This window comes from Pleurodeles waltl, chromosome 4_2, assembly GCF_031143425.1.
Source record: "Pleurodeles waltl isolate 20211129_DDA chromosome 4_2, aPleWal1.hap1.20221129, whole genome shotgun sequence".
Taxonomy (NCBI): Eukaryota; Metazoa; Chordata; class Amphibia; order Caudata; family Salamandridae; genus Pleurodeles; species Pleurodeles waltl.
In genome coordinates this window covers 679,825,763-679,841,237 of record NC_090443.1, presented here as the reverse complement: position 1 = coordinate 679,841,237, position 15,475 = coordinate 679,825,763, and the positions used below count along the sequence as shown (strand labels likewise).

Sequence of the window (15,475 nt, the reverse complement as noted above, 5' to 3'; positions counted from 1 at the left end):
AGGGGCAGGAGATGAGGTGCCTGGGGTGAAGGAGACACCCACCCTCTTGGGTGAGCAGGCACAGGCTACATGCTGGTGTTCTGCTATTGTGTTATTTACATTTATTTACTGGGAGGGCGGTGATGCTATGGGGGTGGCGGAAAATGACAAGGAATGGCTGGGCCCAGTAGGCTCCGCCACCACCAGGAAGCTGCCATCGGAGTTGTCTGATTCCTTACCCCCAGTGGTAGTTGTCCTCCCCTTGGTACTCCCCTCACCCTCCAACCCACTTGTGCCCTTGGCGTCGGTGGACTCTGCCTCCCGGGAACAGTGGGCTGCAACATCCCCACTCACTGGTGCCTCAGCTCCCTCACCAGATGATGCTAAAGCACACAAGAGCACTGGGGGGACAAAACAAAAAAAGAAGTAGGTCAAATCTAGATCATACATACCGGTTGGCACACATACACCCCCACCCATCTCATGCACTAACCCCCAGCATACAAAATAATTTACCTGAATATGCCCCTGACTGCTAGGCAACATCCCACAGTACACTACATGACCATCCTGGCCCTCTACTCCGATACTCTTTGCGATGGGTCCAATGAGAGATGTTGGCAAGACAACAAATTTGCTAATCCATGAGGCTACATCAAACCAATATCCCCAAACAGGTGACCCCTCACAGGCCTAGATTCCCAGCGATACCTACTAAAGGACACTCTAGAACGGACGTAGATGGAGGCAGGACTTCAGGGACACACCTGTCTATGGGCCTGCCACTACACTGCATGCACCCCACGGCACCCAACTACACTCAGCATAGTAGCATCACATTAGTGTAGGTACTCACCTCGTTGTGGCTGCTGTGCTGCCTTTAAGTGCCCATCCAAATCAGGATAGGCCACTGCCACTATGCAGGCCATTAGGGTGGTCAGGGTGCGACGGGCACCTCCCCAGCTGGGCATCTCTGGTCTTCCAGGCCCAGCGCAGCAGATCCTTCCACCGCTTCCTGTAGTGGGTGCTCTGCCGGTTGAAGACCCCCCAGGGTCCGCACTTCCTTGGCGATGGCTTGCCACATTCCTTTCTTCTAATGGGCGCTGACCTGCTCGGGACACACAGAGTAAAGAAAAATACGTCAGTGTGGGTGCTCCATACACAAATGGCATGCCAGCTGGATCTCACATGGCCCATGGAGACACACATATTGACAATAGCCAAGACAACAACTGCCAGACACATTACAGGTAAGCATCCACACAGCCAACAAAAACGTTTACAGGCGTCCGCCACATTCAAACATATTCAAGGAGGACTAACAGCAACTTACCTGAGCCTCTGGTCGCCCATGCAGCTTCGCATACAGGGGTAGGACTCCGTCCACCAACTTCTCAAGCTCCTCTGCGGTGAAGGCAGGGCCCGTTCCCCTGTGACAGGTGCCATTCTAAGGACCATAGTCAGGACACAGCAGTTCACGCAGTGGAGATCCGTTCCTCTCGAGGTGCAGGACTCAAATGGCAAGAGCATAGCAAAAAGGCATCACCGCCGGCGGTAATCGTGATTGGCCCTGCTTCCCCATAGATGCCAATGTTATCCAATGAAGAGGTGGACGGCTGTGAACACTGCCTACCACCATGACTACTACCACCAGCGGAATGAAGTCACTTCCTACACTACACTACCTGTGGAGCAGGGAGCTGCCATTTTGCATACACCACGCCTTCATAGTCTGCCCGGGGTCCTAATCCATGGCTCCATTCCCTCTCCCCTTTGTCGAGTAATGGTATGATCAGTGATCCTCCTCATGGAATCATAGTGGGAAGTAAGCCTACACTGTGATGCAATGCAATATACACACCACACCAGATAATACCCTGGCAGGATTACCAACTTCTCTGCGTCTGTGTGAGGGGCAATAATGCTGCATGTACAAGCTGAATTCTAGCTCATCTGCGCTACCTGTGCTTTATGGTAAATGATGACACTACTGGATGAGGTGGATGCTGTCCAACCACCCTGCCACCTCAGAGGATGGATGAGAGTGATGGGGAAGAGGAGGGGGAAGACATCAACTCCAGGACCTAGCTAATCCGGCTATACTTCCAGGGACTCTCAGGTAGTGTTCTATGTTACCAACGGGTTTACTGCATTGTTTCAGGGTGACTTATGTGCAAAGTGGTGTGGTGTCCCTTACCAGTGATGTGTAGACTTCATGTGTGAAGGAGATGCGTGTTGCAGCATAGGAATGTACAGTGTGACATACTTCGAACACTGCAGACTGTTAGACCCCCTCATGCAATAAAACAGCATCATGATGGAAACTGGCTGCTATATTTACATTTACATTTGTTTGTTCATATTAATGAAGGACAGATATTTTGAGTTCACAGGTGTACTTATTTACACAAAAAAATCCATTTGTGATGGGACAGTGTAAGGGAGTGGGCACATGGTGAACAATATACTCAGGTACATTTCCACAGCTGTTGGTTGCACAGGTGCATAGTCCATGGGGCCATTGGGAGATGGTGAAATGGCAGTGGCATGTCAAAAAAGTACATCAGTGGTACACAAGGGAGACAGCTCAGGGCAGAGTCACTTCCTGGCGGTGGGCTTGGTCTTGGCTGGTGTTTCACAGGGATGTCAGAGTTTGAGGGCACGTTTGCGAGGGGGAAGCTGGGCTGCAGGGGAAGGAGTGCTGGTGTGCTGTGAGTCCTCTGGCAGTGCCACCAGTCCACTAACAGCTGCAGATGTGGATGGCAAGGCATTGTCCTGGCTAGTGGAAGGGGCCCGCAGGTGGGTGGAGGACTCAGGCTGGCAATTGTACTGGCGCTGCAGCACCCCTGCAATGGTGGCCATGGTAGCATTGCGCGGTTTCCATTGCTGCATGGCCTCGTGATGGATTGCTACCTGCAGCCTCTGATTCTCCTCTAGCGTGGCCAGGATCTGGCTCCTCCTGTCCTGCGAATGGTGGTATGCTCCCAGGACCTCAGCAATGGCCTTCTGGGCAGCAGCATCCCTCCTTGGCCCGCCCCTCTGACCCACTGCTCCCGTCCCAATGGCCCTAGCCCTCTGTGCCTGTGTCCCCTGCACAGGTCTAGCAGTACTCAGTTGCACTGGGCCCTTCATCATCCTGCCAGGTGGTGGGTGGAGACTTGGGATTCTGTACTTGTGGGCAGCCAGTCCATGGCCTGGAGACACTGGTGTAGGGGCGCTGGGCCAGAGTTGATGGTGGTGGCTGAGTGGTAGGGGTCAGTGGTGTCCTGGGTGGGGCTACTGGAGGGTGAGCGCCCAGGGCTGTGGGATGGGCCAGGGATCTCCTCTGTGTCGAGACATCCCTCTGCACTCTCCTGAGTGGGGCCTTCGTCTTCAAGTGGAGTACTGGCATTCCTGGACGTCTCCGTCCAGGTGGCATGGGTGGTGACGTGTGTGTGTGTGTGTGTGTGTTAGATCAGAGATGTGGGTGTCCTGCACTTTCTTGTCCCTTGCAGCACTGCTTAGGAGTTATTGGTGGTTCCATTCCCATGTGGTAGCATGCAGGGTCCCTTGGTGTTCTTTTGGATGCATTTGGTGGTTTTGGGGGGGGGGGGGGGGGGGGAGTGGTGCATTCTGGGTGCTGTGGTGCTCCTGCCATTTCATGCATGGGTTGGTGACTGTGCACAGGGGGTTGGATAGTGATTTGTATGGGGGGTTGTGGTCATGCAGGGGACATGGGTAGGAGTGTGTGGGTGTTGTGGGCTGGGTAGGGGATGGGGGCATGGTGTTAGTGAGAGGGATGGGGTGATACATGCATTGCAGGTGTAGTTGACTTACCCAAGTCCAGTCTTCCAGGGAGTCCAGTGAGGCCCTCTGGGTGCAGTATAGCCATGACCCTCTCCTCCCAGTCAAGGTTTTTGGAGGGAGGAGGTGGGGGACCAATGCCAGTCTTCTGTACATCGATGTTGTGTCGTGATGCCATGGAACGCACCTTCCCCACCAGGTCGTTCCATCTCTTCCTGATGTCATCCTTGTGTGTGGATGGATTCCTACTGCATTTACCTTGTTGACAATCCTCTGCCATAGGTCCATCTTCTTGACCAAGGGTGTCTGCTGCACCTGTGCCCCAAATAGCTGTGGCTCGACCCTGAGTATTTCGTCCACCATGTTCCTCAGCTCCCTGTTGGTGAAGCGGGGGTGGTATGGTGTGTGTTGAGAGTGGTGTGTTGTGTGTGTGACTTGTGTGGTGGTTGTTTGTGTGTGTGTGTGTGTGTGTGTTGCAGTGTGGTTTTCTGTGATGCTGTTGGCGTTGCAAAGGATTGTGGGTTGTGTAGGAGTACGTTTTATGGTGGTGTGGATGTGTGTCAGCTGTGTGGCTTCCAAATTTGCCAATGTGTGCTTCGGTTTTTGGCGGTTCCCATTTCTGAGCACGGCGGTCATTACCGACAATGGCCGTTCGACATCCACTGTCTGCCACGCTGATTTGTGCATCATAATTTGGTGGGCGCGGGGGGTTTGGTGGGATGGCGGTGGCGGGGTGCTGTGTCCTGCCTTTACGCCGTTGTTGGCCCTGGCGGTGAGTGGAGGTTGTTAATTTTCGGCAGACTGGATTTTTGACAATTATTCGGCGGTGTGCAGTCCACCGCCACTGGCGGTCTTTTGTTCACCGTCAGCATGGCGGTTGGCGATGATTACTGCCAAGTTCATAATGAGGGCCTATGTGTGGTGCATCTAGTCCATATTAAGGTTTACCTCCAAAACCATTAGGCATGAGCGAAAGCATAAATCATTTGTTCATGCCAATGTTAAACATATAACACCCATTCCATTTTATATAGAGTGAAATAGGTGAATAAATCCTCTCTCTTACAGGTTGGGTATGAAGGGCTAGAAGCTTAGACTCTTCAAAAAGCCTTGAAGTTTGGAGGATTCTTCTGAACTGTGAAGAAAACTAGATTAATCAGTTAAACACTGCAGATTTCCTGCATAACTCGGGATACCTATGAATATTAAAAAGTGATTGTCAATACGTTCCTGAATGTCAAGATCATTCTTCCAACATGTATCTATTCTATATTCCTCTATACTCTCGATGGGAGTGACCAACAGAATGTATTAATGGACTGGCAACAATGGTGAACACATGTCTGAAAAACATTGTTACAAGTCAGTTTGTTACATTCAAATTGTTTTTTCTTACAGCCTGTCCGGAATCGAAGCATTCGTAGGCAGCCTACCAATTATCAATGACATCCAATCAAAAGAAATGTTGCCTCGTGTTTAATAGGCAGTCATTAACATTTCTAAACCACTCAGTGTTATCAAAACAGTTCAAAGATGAAAATGACATGTTAGTATTTTAAATGTTTTTTAAATGCTAAATTTAATTTCTTCAATTCTGCATTGACCAACATGAATCCACCGAAAATATAACAATGTTGTACAATACACACTTTCATGGGAGTATATCAAATGTGTTTTCAGTTATAAATGTTTACTCAGTAGGAACAGTAGATGCCATTCTAACAACAATGTCAGTGTCAGGGCAAAGAATATAATCTATCCAAAAGTATTTCAGCAGTTTAAGTCTACATAGAGAGTTCCTTAGATGGAGGGCTTTCATGGCGAGAGCAGTAAATGTCACGTTATTGAATTTCCTATGTGCTGCTAAAACGTACCCAGGTTGGCGATCTAAATAAATATAGCAGCTACTTATATTTTTGCGACATTCAAAAAGTCTCTGCTCACAGTCGACCAAATGGTGTTTATGTTAACTTACCTTTGAAGAAGCAGTAGACTTAAGTAGCTGTTCTAGAGTCCTTCTTAGATTACTGAAAGTTTCCAGCTCTTTAAACAACATATCTTTTTGTTTAGAAATCTTCAAAACATCTGATGTAGATAGATTAACGGCCTAATAAAATATAAAACCACAAATATAAAACTTCTGCCACCTTTAAAATGTAATGCAATCTTTTCATTACCAATCTTTTCAGCTGTAAATATGCACCAACCTCGAAAAGTATGTATTAACAAAGTGAAAAGAAATATGTGGAAGATTGAAATTCTTCTTAAACATTCAAGCCCACATTCGGAGTGTCATGGTAAATAAGGTATAAATAGCTATATGAAAATGAAACGGAATTACAAGTGGGGCTTGTTACACAAAGTCTCCCCTGTGTGTGCCTGTTTTCAATGTGCCTGGGGCACTTTGGTGTTACAGTGGGATGAAGATGCTTGCGGGACCCTTCAGTAATACAGACTGTGCTGGCGCACCTAAAGCTCAAGCAAAAGTCTCTGGGAAACTGTACAATTTCATACATCGGACAGGCGTTTGTTGAAGGACTTTCATTTGTTTGTTGTCATTCTTAAGTGTTTAATTTTAATTTTCTTTCTATACGAACGCCTTCACACTTTTGCAGCACCTATGTTTATAGTATATGTAACTGATTTTTTTTCTCAAAATATAGGCTAACTAGCCCCTCAGACAAATTAGTTTGTGTGTTACATAGGTACCAATAACTTTGCATCCACCAGAACGATTTGTTTATGAACTGTATGATACCCAGGTTCTGAGGAACACAGGGTCAGACTATTGAGGTTTATTGTTCATTTGTTCGGAGGCCACACTTCCCGACTCTGTGCCCCACCCTTATTATGGATTGTGGTGCAAAGTCAAAGAGGCTGTCAAGAATGTGCACCACAAAAAGGTGGTGCAGTCAATGTGCCCTCTGAGTGTCGCTCTCTGGAGAGAGCCCTTTGCAGGTGGGTACAGACATTCACTGCACTCACATGCAGGGAGGCCTTTGTCCTCCTTTGTAAAGTAGGCAGACCATCTCCTGCACTGTGAAAGATGGAACAGCTACTTCAAACACCCATGCTACCTTTCACTAACGTGCTGCCCTTACAGCAACACCGAGGTCACATATGCCCTTGAGGCAGTGTAATACCTGTAACCGAGCGCACTGCCCGCTTGCACTTCCGACATGGCCAATCCTGAAGAAAAGACATATGTACAGGCCACCGAGTAGTGCAGACTGTGCATAACCAATATTTCAATTCTTTTAAGTGGTGATCAATTATTGGTTTTGGCCAATCATTTCAGACAACAAAGCATATCATCTTGCCCATGTGCAACAAAGTTAAAAGAATACAGGTTTATTGTAGAGAAAGTGCTGGAATACAAGATGGTTATGCAAGATGGTATGTAGAGAGTTTTTTTTTTCTAATAGGTTTGCCCTACAATGTGTTAAAACTGAATGGTTGAACGAGTACATAGGCTCGATGAGCCTAATGGACAAGCATAATATAGGAATAACAAGGCTGTCCTGTTGCGTAACGTCAGAAACTGTAACAAGCATATTTGAATGAATTCCAATTTTGTAGGAAAATAATGGATGCTTTCCGCACAAATGGCAGTAGAATGGTCTTGAAGGTCAGATGGAATTCTTGAGTAACACGTCTGCCCTATCTGAGGTATAAGGAAACTGTGGAGAATGTGAGTGGGGAACAAAAAAAAAAAAGAGAGTGTAAGAGTTGTTAAAAAGGCTAAGAGAGAGAAGAGTTTTCCCGAGTAGATATTGAGCAACAAGTCAAACAGTCTGTAACACTGCATAGTCTACACTAGGCCAGAAGTAAGCAGGATGAATAGTGGCTATAGTCAAGCTGAGTTACCAATTGGTCTGCGATGTAAATCAGCCATTGATATTGTGAGTCATTGCAATGTGTTGTATTTGTGTAAAAGGTACATTTTGTTTCTAACTGTTTTCAAAAACAAAGATTACTTTTTTGAAATTCAACCTAAACCAAAGATACATTTTTTATGATGTTTTATTAAGAGATCTATTACCAGAGGTACCATCATGGACAACATTGCCCAGTTTGCCTCTTCAAAAATATGACAATTACTAAAGCAGCACGCAGTACCGTGTATGGAAGAGTGCACCTTGGTTACATTTGATTTATTTTAACCTCTTCGTTGCGGGCGTCGGCCACTGGCCGACGCCCACACACCCTCCCTGGTGCGGGTCACGACCAGTGGCCGACACCAGGAAGGGTATCAATAAATCCTCGGGTGCGTCACACCCGAGGATTTGTTTTTTTTTTTAAACCCCCCCCCGGGAGACACGGAAGCTTCCGTGTCTCCCCCCGCCCCCCCACCCGCCCCTTTGAGACGTCAGCGCGCCTCGCGGCGCGCTGACGTTGCAAAGGTGTTTTCCCCATCAAAGCAGGAGGGTGGCCAGGAAACACTTTGAAAAGGCCTCGTAAGAAAGGGGAGAGTCTCCCCTTTCTTACGAGGCCTTCTCAAAGTGTTTCCTGGCCCCCAATCGCAGCACAGCTGCGATCGGGGGCCAGGAAACACCACTAGACGCCAGGGATTTCACTTTGGGGGGGCGGCCCCCTCGGAAAACGGGCCGCCCCCCCCCGGGGGCATAATTAATTTTAAAAAAAAAGGTAGGTGCCCCCTGGGGGGGGGGGGGGGGGGGGGGGGGAGGGGCGCGATCGCGCCCCCCCCCCCAGGGGATTGTTTTTTTTTCAAAAAAATAAATAAAATGGACAGGGGGGTCGCCCGTGGGCAGGGTGACCCCCTGTGGGGGCAATTTTTTTTTTAGATGTTGTAGGGTTTCCCTGGGGGCCATTTTGGCCCCCAAGGAAACCATACAACAACTAAAAAAAATAGATCTATATATAGATCTATATTTATATATCTATGTAGATAGATATATCTATGTACATGGATATATCTATAGATATATCTATGTACATAGATATATATATATATATATATATATATATATATATATATAGGTAGATCTATATATACCAAAGAGATTTATAAAGTGTGCTACTCACCTGTGAGGGTCTCAAGGCGCTTGGGGGGGGGGGGCAGGGGGAGGGAAAGGGGCTGGGAGGTTCACTGTTCGAAAAGCCAGGTTTTGAGGCCCTTCCTGAAAAGAAGTAGGTTTTGGGTCTTGCGAAGGTGGGTTGTGAGGGCGTTCCAGGTTTTGGGTGCAAGGTAGGAGAAGGATCTGCCCCCGGTGGTGGTGTGTTTGATGCGGGGGACAGAGGTGAGAGAGAGGTCAGCTGAGCGGACGTTTCGTGTGGGGGTGTGGAAGGTGACTCTCGTTGAGGTAGGCAGGGCCTGTGTTGTGGAGTGATTTGTGTGCGAGGATGAGGATCTTGAAGGTGATCCTTTTGTCAATGGGGAGCCAGTGGAGGGATTTGAGGTGTGGAGAGATGTGTTCGTGTCGGCGGAGGTCGAGGATGAGTCGTGCTGCTGAGTTCTAGATGCGTGTAGTTTGCGCTTGAGTTTTAGAGTGGTGCCGGCGTAGAGGGCGTTTCCGTAATCAAGCCTGCTGCTGATGTGTGCGTGAGTGACAGTTTTTCTGGTCTCTGTGGGGATCCATTTGAATGTTTTTCAGTATACGGAGTGTGTTGAAGCATGAGGAGGTGAGAGCGTTGATTTGTTGGGTCATCGAGAGGGAGGAGTCTAGGATGATGCTGAGGTTGCGTGCGTGGTTGGCGGGGGTGGGTGCAGGGCCTAGCGTGGTGGGCCACCATGAGGGGTCCCAGGTGTTTTTGTGTGGGCCAAAGAGGATTATTTCGGTTTTGCTTGAGTTGAGTTTCAGGTGATTGGCTGTCATATATATATCACTTTTGTCAATATGTGTGTGGTTTCCCTGGGGGGAAAAGGGTCAGACTTGTCTAGTGGCAGTTTTAGTGCCATAAAGAAGCGCAGAAGGTTTATATGCCTACTGCAAAGAGCAAATCTGTATTTTATGTAAATAGCTGAGTACATTAGCAAAGTCTATGGAGAGATGAAGGGCACTTTTGCTGGGGGGTAATGAGGGAATCCGAGGAGGAGGGAGTGGGAGCACCAATAATGATTGTTGGACTGGGCGCAGGAGGTGCTAAAGACTGTGACGAATGGTATGTGACAAGGTGTTTTATGAGTGTCTTGAAAGTACGTGCTGATTGAGGGAAGAAGCGCAGGTAAGGTGGCCTCTACTGTTGCACGTATCTCACACACCATCGATTTTGTGACTGTCTACGTAGGCTAGTGTTTTAGAGCAACAGTTTAGCCAATAGCAGAGATGGCATCTTGATGGATGACTGCTGCCTGCACTCAGGTTATAGAGGACCGCTCTGACATAGGATCAGAGACTGAGACATCAGATACTGAGACAGCATCTGAGGGATAGGACAATGGCGCAGACTCTGGGAGTGATTTTTCAGTCAGAGGAGTCCCATTCGATAACTCCTCTTCCAGTACATTATGAGGGAGGTGATGAGGACAGTCCTGCTGTCCCTTCGCAAGCTGTTTGTGCAACTGGGTAATAGTGGGTTAGGCCAACCCAGAGAGCAGGTGAATGCGGCGGCAAGCAGAGAGAGAGAGAGTGCTCTCTTGGGAGCTCCCCAATTTAGTTCAGCCCCAAATTCCACCACCCAAATCATATTGTGGAGACATCAAAATTATCCATGGCAAAACAAACTGGTTTTGTAAGGCAGGCCCCTGTGTTTTTGGTCCTGGATTCGGCGGCCATATAGAGAAACACACTAAACCCAAACATTTCTGGAAACTAGACATACAGGGGAGTCCACAGAGGTGTGACTTGTGTGGCTTCCCCAAAGTTTTCTTACCCAGAATACCCTGCAAAGCTGAAATGTTGAAAAAAAACTCAATTTTTCTCGCATTTCTGTCACACAAACTACAGGAATATGCTGGGATCCACAATATTCCTACCACCCAGTGACTCCTCACCTGTCCTGATAAAAACACTACCCCACTTGAGTGCCTACACCTAGTGTCTGTGTCAGGAATGGATCACCCAAGGGTCAACAGCTGCCTCACGTAAGGACCAACATTGACCGTTGTGTGATCTATTCCTGTCGCAGGCACCAGGCCTAACCACACAAGTGAGGTATCATTTTTATCGGGAGGCTTGGGGGAACGCTGGGTGGAAGGAAATTTGTGGCTCCTCTCAGATTCCAGAACTTTCTGTCACCGAAATGTGAGGAAAACTTGTTTTTTTAGCCACTTTGAGGTTTGCAAAGGATTCTGGGTAACAGAACCTGGTCCGAGCCCCGCAAGTCACCCCTCCTTGGATTCCCCTAGGTCTCTAGTTTTCAGAAATGCACAGGTTTGGTAGGTTTCCCTAGGTGCCGGCTGAGCTAGAGGCCAAAATCAACAGGTAGGCACTTTGCAAAAAACAGCTCTGTTTTCTGTGATGTGTCCACGTTGTGTTTTGGGGCATTTCCTGTCGCGGGCGCTAGGCCTACCCACACAAGTGAGGTATCATTTTTTGCGGGAGACTTGGGGGGACGCTGGGTGGAAGGAAATTTGAGGCTCCTCTCAGATTCCAGAACTTTCTGTCACCGAAATGTGAGGAAAACTTGTTTTTTTAGCCACTTTTTGAGGTTTGCAAAGGATTCTGGGTAACAGAACCTGGTCAGAGCCCCGCGAGTCACCCCATCTTGGATTCCCCTAGGTCTCTAGTTTTCAAAAATGTACAGGTTTGGTAGGTTTCCCTATGTGCCGGCTGAGCTAGAGGCCATAATCTACAGGTAGGCACTTTGCAAAAAAACAGCTCTGTATTTTGTGAAAAAATGGGATGTGTCCACGTTGTGTTTTGGGGCATTTCCTGTCGCGGGCGCTAGGCCTACCCACACAAGTGAGGTATCATTTTTATCGGGAGACTTGGGGGAACATAGAATAGCAAAACAAGTGTTATTGCCCCTTATCTTTCTCTACATTTTTTCCTTCCAAATATAAGAGAGTGTGTAAAAAAGACGTCTATTTGAGAAATGCCCTGCAATTCACATGCTAGTATGGGCACCTCGGAATTCAAAGATGTGCAAATAACCACTGCTCCTCAAAACCTTATCTTGATCCCATTTTGGAAATGCAAAGGTTTTCTTGATACCTCTTTTTCACTCCTCATATTTCAGCAAATGAATTGCTGTATACCCAGTATAGAATGAAAACCAACTGCAGGGTGCACCTCATTTATTGGCTCTGGGTACCTAGGGTTCTTGATGAACCTATAAGCCCTTTATATCCCCGCAACCAGAAGAGTCCAGCAGACAAAACGGTATATTGCTTTCAGAAATCTGACATCGCAGGAAAAAGTTACAGAGTAAAACATAAAGAAAAATGGCTGTTGTTTTCAGCTCAATTTCAATATTTTTTTATTTCAGCTGTTATTTTCTGTAGGAAAACCTTGTAGGATCTACACAAATGACCCCTTGCTGAATTCAGAATTTTGTCTAGTTTTCAGAAATGTTTAGCTTTCCGGGATCCAGCATTGGTTTCACACCCATTCCTGTCACTAACTGGAAGGAGGTTGAAAGCACCAAAAATAGTAAAAATGGGGTATGTCCCAGTAAAATGCCAAATTTGTGTTGGAAAATGTGGTTTTCTGATTCAAGTCTGCCCGTTCCTGAAAGGTGGGAAGATAGTGATTTCAGCACCAGAAACCCTTTGTTGATGGCATTTTCAGGGAAAAAACCACAAGCCTTCTTCGGCGGCCCTTTTTTCCCATTTTTTTGGAAAAAACTAAATTTTCACTGTATTTTGGCTATTTTCTTGGTCTCCTCCAGGGTAAACCACAAACTCTGGGTACCATTAGAATCCCTAGGATGTTGGAAAAAAAGGACGCAAATTTGGCGTGGTTAGCTTATGTGGACAAAAAGTTATGAAGCCCTAAGCGCGAACTACCCCAAATAGCCAAAAAAGGGCTCAGCACTGGGGGGGAAAAGGCCCAGCAGCTAAGGGGTTAATATGAATTGTTTTTGTTTTTTCTGAGTTGAAAGATGTGTTCCATTACAGGGACTTGTCTGAAAGGTACAATGTAAACTGCTGAATACAGACTTTATATCTTATACATTATTGTTAAAAAGCAACAGCTACCGTAGAATGATAATGTGCATTATAATATTCTGAATCTTGGAATATAATTAATTACAGTTTGTGGTCCTAATAACCAGCCATTTACTTCACCAAGTCAATAAAATGAACGGCTTACCAACCAAAATCAAAGAGCAACATTACAAACAAAATATATGTTTTTCTGGACTTACAGTAGGCATCTCAATAACAACATCTTTTATTGTGTATGATAACATTTCTGCAGCATCAGATGCTCTCTCAGCTTCAGTAAGGTCTGTCAACAACATGGTTGGTGTCATCATTGGTATCGCCTTGAAACCTATTACAGGAAAAACAGTGATATTCAAATGTTTACTTTAAATCTCCAAAGCAGTGCCTCAGAAGTATGTACAAGAAGAGAATTAACCTGTATTTTTTAAAATATGGTAAAATATAAACATTTGTTTTGTACTTTTAGACTCTACTACCAAAATATTTAAGACAAATCACGCTAAATGTACTAAATGGCACGGTTTCACAAAGTTCCTGTGGAATCCTCACACATGTCCACAGCTCAGGTTGAGTTTGTTTTTTAAATTCTCTACATGGCATAGCATGTTCTTCACAAAATCTCACATAGTTAACTGAGGAATTATCCTGTAATTAAATCCCTCCCGAAGCAGTAAGGACTTTTCAGACAACGTGTCCCATTATGGGGGAGTTTTGTTTTGCTTTTAACACTCATTATGGGCTCAGAATTAAAAAGACTGTTGCCAAAAATGCCAGAAAGTGCTGTACATAACATGGACCAATTTGTCACTTATGTTTAAACCTTTTTAAAAAAATCATATACTGCATTCCAAAAACTGCTAATTTTTCATGTAAAACCAAAGTAAACTCTGCGCATACATTATGTGAGGATTCACACTTTCAATCAACAAGCATTGGTATAGCTAACTGTTCTTTTTTGTGTAGCGAAATGTTGTATAGCAAGCTTCACAACACAATTAAGGTACAGCATGGAAAGTAGAGGCACGCTCCACACCACAAAGAATAATTAAAGAACAGGTGAGAGCCAGCAGAATGAAAATCACACAATTTTATCACACATACAGCAATCTAGCTGCACCCTAAGTAAATATGTTCAAGACAGGCGCACTGCTGACAGTCTCTTTCAAAATGTTTTGAATGTGTGCTCACCAGGCTCTGTGCAAGCGCAGCTCGGTGCTACGCCTCATCAATAAGGCGAGGTATGTCACAGGTTTTACCATTAGAGTGCTTAAACGGAAAGTGCTAATTGTGTACCCCATTAGACACCCTCAAACACCAAAAATGCTTGCCTGATATTTCATTTACTTCACATCTAAAAATGGGTTAGATTAAGATTTGAACGTTGAGGGCCATATTTATGGCCAAGTGTTGTAGCGCTTTGCAGCTGCACTGCGTTACAGGGAACGGGCAGGAACGTGACGAATTAGCGCAATAAAGAGTATTCCTGTCCTTTCCCCAGCAATGGGCTGCCCAGTGCCAACGCCAGACGTTTTTCAGACAAGTGCCTTTATGTGTTTTAAATGATGATTAAGCACTGCCCTCTAGTGGTTGTTGAGGCTATGGACAATAAAGGACGTACTGCGACGTTATAAAAACATAAAGTTGACTTGAGTTATGTATGCTTAGTGCAGATCTTGAGGTATATGGAAATAATCACAACCTGTTCAGAAATAGGACGCAAGCAACTGAGTGAAAACCATTACGAACACGAGCAATTAGCATGTTTGGAAACAATGGAATGGATACTGTGAAATCGTGTCAACTGGACACTGTGGTAAGGCTATTCTTTTCCCAATAGGACACTTAATATTTGTTTCCTTATTTTGAAGTTGTTGCTCTTACTAATATTAGAAAAAATATTAATGACGACTTGTAAGCAACTCGCTACCAATAATATAAATCGGTTTAATGCGTTTGGTACAATCAGGGTACATTAAAATCCTGAAAAGAGCATGGAGATGGTAAATTACTAGGCCCTCCGACTGGACAGGTCTGCGCCCTTATCAGGTGCCCCCACTGACATAAAACGCGTACATCAGCCGCAGGCAGTTGTACGCAGAGCACAGGTTTCACCCGGTAAAGGGGCGGTGGGGGACTTACTGGGTAAGATGAAGTTGGCAGCTCCCACCTGCTACCCCAGAACATGTTGCTCGCCAATAAATGTCCATGTGAGAGAGACAGTTACCAGAAGAAGTGGGGGTGTTAGCGGGGAGGTGCGATGAAGGCGAAGCAGGGGATGTGAGGATTGGGGACTATTTACTGAGGGTTGGATTGATGCACCGAGGGTCGGAGAGGGACCATGGGGGCTAGGGGTAGAGTGGAGGTCGGACACGGGAAATGAGGGCTGAAGGCTGAGGTTAAAGGAAGGAGTTTGCAGTGAGCTTGAGTACGATGATCGAAGCAGGCAGGCGGTGCTAGGACGGTGCAATGAGGGATGGAGAGGGACAGAGAAGACTGAAGCGGTGTGTTTAGCGGTGGTGTGCCAGTGCAGAGATTTATCTAGCGGTTGCGGTGAAGAATTCAGTGAGTTTTGGAGGCGAGTGTGTTGCAGTGAGAGATTTAGTGAGTTCTGGAGAGTGCTTGTGTTGCAGCGAGTGCTGC

The 15,475-nt window shown here is 46.3% G+C and overlaps 1 protein-coding gene across 4 annotated transcripts in view; it reads right to left on the bottom strand.

The window, feature by feature from the left end:
- Nucleotides 1-15,475, bottom strand: part of ODF2L (outer dense fiber of sperm tails 2 like) — a 248,638-nt gene that overhangs the window by 210,857 nt on the left and 22,306 nt on the right. For all 4 annotated transcript variants that reach the window (XM_069232260.1, XM_069232263.1, XM_069232261.1 and 1 more), the window contains exons 2-3: nt 13,036-13,163; nt 5,738-5,869 (exon numbers count right to left, since the gene is read on the bottom strand). In XM_069232260.1, coding sequence (XP_069088361.1) covers nt 5,738-5,869; nt 13,036-13,146 — 243 coding nt within the window. In that variant the 5' untranslated portion in view covers nt 13,147-13,163. The remainder of the gene's footprint in view (nt 1-5,737; nt 5,870-13,035; nt 13,164-15,475) is intronic.